Source organism: Musa acuminata, chromosome BXJ1-3 (assembly GCF_036884655.1).
Source record: "Musa acuminata AAA Group cultivar baxijiao chromosome BXJ1-3, Cavendish_Baxijiao_AAA, whole genome shotgun sequence".
NCBI classification, from domain to species: Eukaryota; Viridiplantae; Streptophyta; class Magnoliopsida; order Zingiberales; family Musaceae; genus Musa; species Musa acuminata.
This window is the reverse complement of record NC_088329.1, coordinates 35,504,256-35,515,308: the sequence shown is the minus strand read 5'-3', so window position 1 is coordinate 35,515,308 and position 11,053 is coordinate 35,504,256. Positions and strand designations below refer to the sequence as shown.

The following is an 11,053-nucleotide window of genomic DNA, read 5'->3' as shown; positions in this document are numbered from 1 at the left end:
TCTAAACCGACATGTTCGTAAGAGATCTGATTATAAGGCTTATAAATATATTTAGGTCATATTCTAACTACTTAAATTTTTTAGGATTAGTTATTACCTAATCTAAAATTTTATCAATAATGATCATATTTTTATGTTATAGCAATCATAGACAACCATAGGCATCATAGACAAACCATCACTAGCAAACCCTCACACAATCCTTAAAACTAGGATTTAACATAATGATGATGACATTAGCAGGGCTCCACTATCTTTGTGGGGACAACACACCAAGGAAAACTCCACACCTCATCTCATCATGGCCTGTAAGGGATGTGGAAATTGTGTTGTTGGGCCATTGAAAGGATGACACACACACACACTCACTCACAAACTTATGGCTCTCATGTCACCCAACCACTCTTCTCCACCACATGGTGGATCAGTGTCAATCATAGACTATAGTTATCCCCATGACAAAGACTCTTCTTTTTGGTCCAAAGTGAGATAAAAGGGTGTCAAAGGTCTTTAATTTAGCACCCAAACCATGTGCTCCCTCCCACCTCCCTTTAGGTTTCATGGTACCTTCTAGATCATAAATTATGCCTTTGCCACACTAGAACATGTCACCTCACCATTGAAACATCTTTGGTTGTCATCATCATATTGTGCATGGATTCAGGTGCAATGCATGTTATTAGTGCAAGTGCTTTAATTATTGTGGATTTTTTTCAAGTCCTGTTTGACCCTACAACCATTTTGATGATAATGTTTTGACTTTTTTATGCTTATCTTTTTAAAAATAAAAATTATTATTCAAATTCAGAATGTACAATAATACATTAATATAAACTATTTGATTCTTTTATCAGCTTTAGTGACTACCTCTATAATTTTATTATAGATTTTATATTCTACGAGCTGAGAAATTAATGAAAGACAATTTGGAAAATTTTTTTTTCTATTGAAAAAATATTAGTTATTGTTTATTGCATATACTTCTCTCAAAGTAAGAAAAGTGAATCCGAATTGTGATATGTCAAATGAATATATAATATCTCAGTTATTTAAGGTCAGCTATACTTTTATTCATGTTAAGCTAAGTAATATCCTTAGTTAAATTAAAGAAAACACTTATTTCTATTTGTACCATCAATACTAAATATTTCACCTATTTTAATTATTATATACATTACTCACCTTAATATTTTCATTTTAGCAACATAAATTTTATTACCATTTGTAAACATGAGTAATATTTTATAGAATATGATAAGGGATCATTTGGTTGGTTGGCTATTGGGATAGTCTGTTGGCTCGTAAGGAATTATCCATTTTAAGTGATGGGCATACCCACACGATTATGTCCTTTAAGAGTATGCGAACTCTAAAGATGTCTTTGAGGGTACAGAAGATCCGATAGATTTATAAATCCTTAGTTTTCATATTCCTCAACTAATATGAAACTAAATGATTTTATTAGTGCTCGTTCTCGTATGAGAATCAAAGACTTATAAGTTTGTCGAGTCTCCTTTACTCTCAGAGACATCGTTTGAAACTCGTTTGTTCCGAAAGGATAAAATCATGTAAGTACACCCATTACTCAAAATAGATAGTTTCTCGTAAGTCTACGAGCTATATGATCGATCGACCAAATAATATCTTATGAAAATATTAATATATGTCCTCGTAAAGAATTGAAAATAATATAAGTGAGTAACAAGATCAATGACAAAGAATCAGCCTTTTTTTTTTCGTGAATCAGATGGACAAATAGGACTCAGTTTCCGTGTCATTTCCTATCCATCACTCCCATCATTATTTTATCTTTGAATCTTTGGCCGGCTGTCCACAATCCGATTATGATGTCGACATAAACAACTGATTGATTGATTGATATAATGATAGTAAGGTTGCTGGGATGCATTTCCCTGCTGCTTCCATCTCTATCAGCATTCATCTCTCGATGTGATTCGAGCATTTCTCGACCACCGTTGGAACAGTGTTGAAGTTAGATTGAAGATTTCGATGATGTAACATTGTCTATTTTTGCCTCAAATATTAAGTGCTTCTTTCCGTGAATTAAGGAGGCACTCAAAGGGAAATTAAGATTTTCTAGATTTAGCTGCATCAGTAATTGGATTGAAGATTTTGATTTGGAAGAAAAAACTCTCTCTCTCTCTCTCTTTTTTCTTTTTTTTTTCATGGTAAGTCCCTCTTAATTTTCGAGTATATTTTGTCATCCATTATTTATCATTTTTCCTATTATAATATTTTATACTGTATTATAGTAATTTTAATTTTATAAAAAAATATTATATATTACTTTATAATGTTTTCTTGATATCATTGAAAATATTATAACATAATATAAAAAACATTATAATTGAATCAGTTGATAAGTCTATAAGAAAATAAAAATAATAATGGTCAAAAAAATAATATTTTAGATATTAAGAAAATATTATTACAGATTTATAAAAATACGGATATTTTTCGGAAAAAAATCTAAAATTTAAGCTCAATGATGAGCTATATTTATTAGCAATAAGTTTGCTGCCCCTTACGTTGTTACGCAGAGTCGTACCGGGCTATACGCTTGTGTGGAGCCCACACTAGACAAACACGTGGTCTACACGATTCTCCAGTTAGAGGAGAGGTAATTATTGTATTGACCCACAATGGGTAAGAGAACATATTTTGGAAACAAAGAGGGCAAACTGTACGCGAGTGGGCGAGTGGGTCTACGCGGCCGTGTACCGAAGCGTAGCTTCGTAGATCCGAAGCTAGTGCTTCGGGACGCCACTTTGTCCCTCTATAAATTGACGGCTTCCCTCGCCTCCTCGAAGCCAGCGGTGGGAACTCTGACCTCTCTTCCAACAACCCATCACAGTCTCCGGAGATTTTGGGCAGGGGGATCCCCCGGTAAGAAGGTATACATATCTTACATCTTGTTGTTGCAAGCATGCGTGCCTGCAGGCTTGTAGGGTTCTTTCCGAAATTAAGCAGGATGTTTTCTCGATCTGTGTGTTGAACGACCTGATGTAAATGTTGTGGGCTCGGCAGACTCTTCGCTTTATGTCCCCGTGATCTCCTGAATTTGGCGATTTTTGTTAGATCTGGATGATCTGATCTCGGTTTTGCTCTTTCCATGAGGATATGCTAGACTGCTTTGCAAGATCCCTGAATGAGTTGTCCTTAGGGCTTCCAATTAAGGTGTTTTGGCATATTCTCTCCCTTTCACTCCATACTTCTCTTCGGATGATGGAATACGACTTTCGATACGTCCATCAGTCGATAAACCAAATCCTCAGACTTCGTGTTTTATGGCAGATGCGGAAATATTGTTGCTTTGCCTTCAGAAAACAATACCTATGCACTTTATGATCCACGAACAAGAATGCCTTTTTGGATTCTCTTGGAATTGCTTAATTTTTAACCAAAATTAGATCCGTCAATTATGCTTCCCATCATCTTGAAGTAGATGACGGGAAAACAATAACTTGGATTCTTTCATTTTTTTAGATTAACTTTTTTAGAGCTGGCAGAAGGGGCAAAGTGCCAACTTTTGTTAGGTAGATTATATTGTCAATTGATCTTGCGCTTGAGCTTCAAATTTGTATTTTGCCTTTTGGATTGTTTGTTTGAACTTTTGAAACGAGCAATTTAGATGAGTAAAAGAGACAAATAGGTGCCGGATTTCATTTGTTAGAGCCAACTGTTGTCCATGGACCTTGTGCTTTAAGTGTAAACTTAAAAAAACTAAGACTTTAAATAGGTTTATTGTAGAATCTTTTTGTTCTTGTTTGGTTTTTAGGAATTTATATTATTCCCCTTTTATGACTCAATATTCTTCCAACATCATATTTGGTATAGATTTGGTTTCTTGTATTGATAAGGAAACAATACTGCAATAGTCGAATTCCACTATTGGATATACAAGAAGAATAAATGAGTAGATTATGTGTCTAACTTCCAGAAAACTAGTTTGCTAATGCTTGTTAACTGGTAGATGAAATTTGAAGGATAACTGATAAGGTACTTACAAACACGACACCACTGTAATGGCACTACAGTAGGAAGTAAGAGGCACCATAGTCACAAACATCAAATCATTCTAATGGCATTACATAAGAAAAAGAAGGTACCGTATTTTCAAATAAAAATATTCTAAATAATCTTATTATATCATGTTGAGGAAACAAAAGGCATCTTAGTTGCAGACATTCAACCTTTCCAATGGCATTTGGAAATAGGAGGTACTGTGTTATTGAATAAAATTTTCTAAATTAGCTTAATTCATCATTTTGTAATCAGAAAGGGAGGCCACAACCAGGAGTCAATGAGTCCTATGGCAGTGCCCTCAGGAGCGGCAGGCAAATCAACACTAAACCCAAATGCTCCACTCTTCATCCCGATGGCATTTCAGCAGGTGGAAGATTTTTCACCGGAATGGTGGGAATTGGTGAAGACAACCACATGGTTCCGTGAACATTGGTTCCATCAGCACCAAGATCAAGAAACCTTTGATGCTGATGATGAGGTGGATGTGACCAACCTGCTGCCCGACTCCTTTGATCTTGGAATTGTTGATGAATTATCCATTCCAGAAGCCGAGCTTGACTATGCAGCTTTGTATCTCGAGTTTGGAGATCAAATTTCAAAAGCCCTGGAGAAAGAAACGATATTCTGTAATGGTAATTGACCACATGTCATCCAGAGATATATCTAATCATGCTTAATAACTAGATATAAAACTCTTTTGGTGGTTATTCATTCAACTGTGTTCTTATGAACAGGGTTTCTGAGTGATGAAGAGCTAGAGGTAAAGAGCCTGGGCTTGAAACATCCAAAGAAGGGCACCAGACCAATCCTAGAACCAGCAAAATATTGGGAGAAACCTGCGCAGCTCCTGAGCCCAAAGTGCAGTCCTCGCCGTATAATCCAGCAGCCTCGTTGAGTATCGTCTGAGTGCTACTTTGTCAGTAGCAATCCATCTCCAGGGAACAGGGTACCTTTTGTATAGAGTTAGAAGGCTGCTGTTGTAGTTCTTTGTAGTCCTTCAAACAAAAAGGTGTAGAGAAGTCAGTGGAGTTGATGATAAGGTGTTATGTAGTGTCATTGTTCTGTGTCCCACGTAAATTGAGTGCAGTGTATGAATGTTTTAATCTTAAACAAGCCGTCCTAAAATCAGCAACAATCTAAGAGACATTGGAAACAATATTTTGTGGTATAATTCCTTCGATGGTTTGCACCATATCTATATTTGAGTGGTGGTTTTCATCAGAAAATATTGTTTTGGATGGCTTAAAAGTGCTCATGAGACTGCAGAGAGAAAAGTTACATTGCTTGTGATTTTTCAACCAATCCAAAAATTTATTTCTTTTGTCATCTATAAGCAAGTTAGAGATTGTATATATCTTAGAGTTTGCTATATTTTTGCTCAATTGTATATAATTAAGGGTAAATTAAACAAATTTAAAGTTCTAATTTTTTAAGTTCTCATTTTGATTTATTCCCACAAAGCATTTATTATTTCCTAAAAGATAAATTTACTCTTGACTTTGATTGTCTTCGCTCCATTGTTCAATCATGGTTGTGGCATGTGGCTTTTCGTTTTCGTCTCATTGTTCTTGTCTCTTTCTCATTTTCGTTTGACTTTTTACTCTCCATCGTTATATTTATTATTGTCCTCACTTCTCATTCCCTTCGTGATATTCGATAGGAAGTTAATGTGAAAGGGAGATTACTTTTTATTCCCCGTCATCATATTTATTATTATCCTCAATTCTCTTTTTTTTTTTTTTTTTTTTGTGATTGTCGATGATGTTAGGAAAAGAGTCGGCACTAAGGGGGGTTCAAAAAACGTTCGTACGATAAAAACTGATTTCGATGAAAATCATTTCGGAGAGAGACTAACTTGAAAGCGTTTTCGTAAAGATAACTTGAAAATGTACGGAAGAGCGTAGTGGATGTAAAGCAATTTAAGAGGTTTGCAGTAAAATAAATTGCTCAAATATAGAAATGCAAACTAGAGAAGAACACGCCGATTTTATAGTTGTTCGGTCGTCGTGACCTACATCCACTCCACCGATTCCTCTTCCGTCGAGGCCACCGGCATCCAATATCGATATTCCTTTAATAGGCGAAGATCAACCTCCTTCTTATAGCTCTTTCTCCTTTTACCGAGTTTAGGAGATAACCCTTACACCCCCCACTCACTCATCTCTCAAACTATTCTAACACTAAGAACTTTGAGAGGAGTTTCACACAAGATTACAATAGAGTTTCTTTCCTTTTTACTCTCAATATTTGTGTGTTTTAATCAGGGATGAGAGGGGTATTTATAGGCTTCAAGTTGATTCAAACTTGGAGCCTAAAAACATCTCATCCCGGGTACGGGCGGTACCACCGCTTGGCATCCTGACATTGGGAGGTATCACCGCCTGACAGAGCTCGAAGAACGAGCTCTAGCGGTACCACTACCCATACCACCTAGGAGACTGAGTCTCCCAGGCGATGCCATCATCGGCCAGGCTTTCAGTATCCTGGTTGGGCCTTGAATCCGGCCCAAACCAGCCCAACTTCGGGCCCAATTAGCCCTTAACAGAGTTGATGAGATTATCTCCCAATCTCAACTCCAATTATATGCTAACTATGATTCCTAAGACATATTCTAAGCAAAATAAGTCCGATTTCTTCTAACGAGCTTCCAATGATCTTCCGACGAACTTTCGACGATATCTCGGTAATGTTCTAACGGACTCCCGGCAAGCTATTAGACTTCACGATGATCTTTTTTGGTAAGTTCCGACGAGCTTCTCTGGCAAGCTCCAGGACTTCTCGACAGAACTTTCGACAAACGTTCGGACTTTCAACGAACTCTCGAACTCCCAACGAAATTACGTTCTTGACTCCAGGACTTCATTTTGCTTCATGCCTTACTATCGTAGTTAATCATGCACACATAAAAACATACTTCGATCTAGACAATTATTACTAAGCATGAATCATGTCGTCCGGCATGTCATTGGTTTATCGACGCTTCATCCGATTCTTCGGCGCATCGTCCTCTCTTGCGGCCTATTGCCCAATCGGCCAGTTGACCTCCGTAACTCTGATATCCTTGGCGTAATATATGCTCTTCTTGGCTCGATGCCCAAATCTATGGCCCGAAGCCTTCTGTCGATACATCGACCAATCCTTCAGCACGACGTCCAATTTTTTAACATGTTTCTCCGGTAATTGTCTTATCCTGATCGAAGCATCCTGCGTCACTCAAAACACAAATCAATTCATAAACACTTATCGATTGGTTTCATCATCAAAATGATTATATCATCTTTTAGAAGAAAAAAAATAATGTTTCATAAAAATAAACAAAAAAAAAGACACCTACTAAAAAATAGTAAAAACTTGGGGTCCTTTTAAGAAATTTGCCCTATAATTAAATTTCGATTATAACCACTTATTTGGATAATATGCTAGAAATTAAAAAAATTAAGGATAAATGTTGGATAAAATTGACTAACATTAATGTGAAAAGTATTCCCATTATTTACAACCCCAACCTGTGGCTTTGTACTTCTCATCCCCAAATGTAACAGTCCACTCAAACAATTTTATATAGTTTTATATTTATAACTTCCTAAATCATGCATCTTAGCTATATATAACATAAGTAAACAAACTATGGCTCAATCTGAGATGTTGAACAGAGTACACGGCATTCATCTACAAACCGAACAGATCACAAGATGAATCCAGAAGCAACAGCAGAAGGATAATTAATAAATACGATCACAAAGCCAAGAAAAATATGGATGAACACGTTTGACAGTACATTCTCACAAGACAAGCTGTCTTGTGGAGTTGCTGAAGAGGTCACCGATACAGAACCTGTTGAGCCTTCACCAGTTTTGAACCACGGTGGTGTCTTGGATTGGAACCCTATCAGACCGGGAATGTGGCTAGAACACAAGCTTTCTTTACCGATGCCAGGCTCGACGGTATCCAATCAACAGCGTCCGACGACTCGCGATACCCTCTTGAAGAAAACATGACACATGGCTGTGCTGAACATCATGTCCTCCTTCATCCAGTCCACAGCTACCCTTTCTAGTGTCCCTAGCGAAGAAACATGATACATCAGCTCGCCTTCTCCACCTTCATGTTGTATCCATGTTAAGCTAAAACTGTAGCCTGCCAGCAGAACAAACAGGTAATGGCATCAGTAAAATTCACCTCCACGGGCAATAGATATTCTCGATTCTGGATGTCTCAGAATACTCGAACTAAATGGGCACAAATCACTTGTAGAAACCACACCCTCATAATATATTTTACTTAGCATGGTGAGATGAAGATAACTGAGATACATAAAAAGAAAGATAAAAGATCATAAAGAATGCACTCACTAGGATTGATGGTAAACAGGTAATGCAAGCTTTTTAACAACAGACTGCAACACATTGATGACTTCCATGTTAATTGGCATCATCATAAATAATCACATCCTCACTGTCAGATAACAAGCAGAATAACACTGCTACAATCTACCAACTTAGGCAATCTCTAGCTAGCTCGAGAACTACATCCTCAACTTCTGGAGCTATTATATGTGAACACACACTCTGATCGCTGGATGCGAGTTTTATGAACATACACACTGATTCGACAAAATTTGGTATCGAAGCTAGAGTATAATCTAAAGTGAGTCATACCAAGGTCTAATAAATAGATAAAAATATTGGAATTTGAGGCATAAAGTATTATATTCTATTTCATGTAAATTTTAATGACTCATGTAATTTGAGTTGTTACAAAAAGTTATTAGTAAATTACCATTAAACCCATGGAAAGAAAGAACTTTTTGATTTGTTGAAGCAAAGAATAGTGTAAAATGAAGAGACAAAAGCAATCACCTCTGACACTAAAAATAGCATCAGACCGATATGGGAATCGATATTAGCAATATATAAAAAAAATAAACTGGAAACTTGTAAAATCAAAGAAAGAAATTATCTGACTAGGTATACAAAAATTTACCACTCCTTTTGTGAACAACCAAAAGACGAAGACTTTCAGCTTGGTTATCGACAGAGAAATCCATTCCGACTAAAAAATTTGTAAGAGTCTGGAATACACAATTGCTAAAATCTTCTGAAGCATCACCTGCAAATAATTAAATAAAATTATGGTAAATGCTTCCAGAAAGGACAAGCAGACTGATAGCAAGTTATATACTCCGAGACATACTTGAACCGGCCAAGTGTTTTCTGCAGCAGTCTGGCTGACAACATCCCAACCGAGGAATGAAAAGATGCAGAAATTTGATTTCAAAATCAATCATTTGATGATGGAACATTTATAAACATGATGAGAAAAGTGTTGTAAGCCAATATCAATCACTCACCACCTTGTTCTCCACTTTATAGCTATCATCAGTGAGGAAAACTACTTCTTGATTTTGAGTCCCATTTTCCTCACATAAGTATGGTGTTTTCTGTGTTGATGAACTTTTAGGCATCTCTGTGAAACTAATTCCAGGTATTGGACAAGGAGATGTCAACAATGAATTGTCATTTATGTCGTTCTGCTCCGCTAAACGATTCTGAAGTCTTCCAACTTCATCTGAGAGCTCCTTGGCTGCCGATAAAAATCAACATTTTGCAGTCATAAATGTCAAACTCCAAAGGAAAGTTAAGAACTTCCCAGGCCACAATCATAGCACCACATACAGAAGCTCGAACATGACAACCTAAATTTATCACTTTTGTCCTAAACAAGACCACATTGTCCAGACTAGAACATGAGAAAATGAGGAAATCACCCAAAAATAAAATAAAACCATCAAACAGAATAAATCCATCGACAAATTATTTAATGTTATTTGATGTTGCTACAATGCAGGATCAGTCACCCTAAGAAGTTCTGAAGTACCAGAATTATCCTGATCTACGTGGCTAAAAATCAATGCAAAACAACAAGAATCTGAGTTCATAAAAAAGATAAAGACACATTTTTTCCTTACATTTCTTGCTCTCTTCAAGCAGTAACTTCTCGCATTCAGCAGACTGCTCCTGAATGGAATACCTGGAATCAGAGTAGCACAAAATTCAATCTTTCTTCACTTTCCTGATAAGTAAGACTGCTCCAATTACTTCAAGTCATCAGTCAATTAAAACTTACAATTTCGCACGAAGCCGCTCATTGGTATTCTTCAATTCTTCAATCAGGTCCTCCACAGCTGCAAGAAACTCGATTTTCAAGCCCATCGAATATTTCTAGTAAAAAAACGTTGTGCAAATATGATCGAGGGGTTCCCAGCAACATTAAAAACTCTACCAGATTGATAACTCCTCAGATCAGCATCTTTTGTATCGTTCCACCCCTCCTCCTCAAAGAACTTCCTTTTCTGAGAAGAGCGAGCTCAAATCACAAAAAAGAACAACCAGATCCTTGAGCGCCCAAACGAGACAGAGGCGAGAATGGGAAAAGAAGCACCTTCAATTTCTTGTATTTTTCGAACAGTTTGGTGTTGAGCGACTCCATCCACCCCCCGAAATCAAAATTCCTAAGCGCCTAAGACTTCGTACCTGAGATAAAGGTGGGAGAAACCGATATCAGATGCCAAAACAGCATCGAATCTGAGACCAATTAAAGGTAGGGTTTTGGGGGCAAACGGGAAGCGGCGATGGAGAAAGTGGACAATCAAACATGAGCGGGAAGACGATCGGAGCGGAGATATTTAGATCAAAAAGTCATCGATCGTCTCCTACCGGCTCGGCCCATGTACGGCCCAATAACGTTGCAATCGAATCGAACAACATTCAAATGTGGTTCGAAAGCAAATGCATGCTCAGACCCAATGTGTAGTCCGAATGGAGACATGAGTCACGTCTCGGCCCACATGTTCTCGAGAGGTCGTCAATGCAACATGTAGCCGCCATGATAGCCGACACATTCTTGGGTGGAACCACGTGCATCGCCATGAAACGATATCATGAGGGTGACGACGTAACCCCCACTTATCCCCCTTATTACTTCTTCGTTGACCTGAAAACACCGA

General features: G+C 37.3%; 2 protein-coding genes across 3 annotated transcripts; one reads left to right on the top strand and one right to left on the bottom strand.

The window, feature by feature from the left end:
* Positions 1–2,789: 2,789 nt before the first annotated feature.
* Positions 2,790–5,239, top strand: LOC103978563 (protein EARLY RESPONSIVE TO DEHYDRATION 15). 2 transcript variants are annotated; one of them, XM_065131180.1, is made up of 3 exons: positions 2,790–2,915; positions 4,300–4,679; positions 4,782–5,103. In XM_065131180.1, exons 2-3 carry the CDS (start codon positions 4,325–4,327, stop codon positions 4,940–4,942), a joined length of 516 nt encoding a protein of 171 aa, XP_064987252.1. In that variant the 5' UTR covers positions 2,790–2,915; positions 4,300–4,324; the 3' UTR covers positions 4,943–5,103. The 2 variants fall into 2 exon arrangements, with proteins under 2 accessions (XP_064987252.1, XP_009392674.2); XM_009394399.3 differs by having other exon boundaries at positions 2,815–2,907; positions 4,782–5,239.
* A 2,455-nt stretch (positions 5,240–7,694) lies between these two features.
* Positions 7,695–10,796, bottom strand: LOC135637370 (uncharacterized). The gene is made up of 9 exons (XM_065150085.1): positions 10,668–10,796; positions 10,489–10,580; positions 10,330–10,399; positions 10,174–10,231; positions 10,016–10,077; positions 9,398–9,630; positions 9,241–9,274; positions 9,031–9,156; positions 7,695–8,184 (listed from the first exon to the last, which is right to left on the bottom strand). The coding sequence occupies exons 2-9, from the start codon at positions 10,534–10,536 to the stop codon at positions 8,000–8,002; spliced, it is 816 nt and encodes a 271-aa protein (XP_065006157.1). The 5' UTR covers positions 10,537–10,580; positions 10,668–10,796; the 3' UTR covers positions 7,695–7,999.
* Positions 10,797–11,053: the final 257 nt, after the last annotated feature.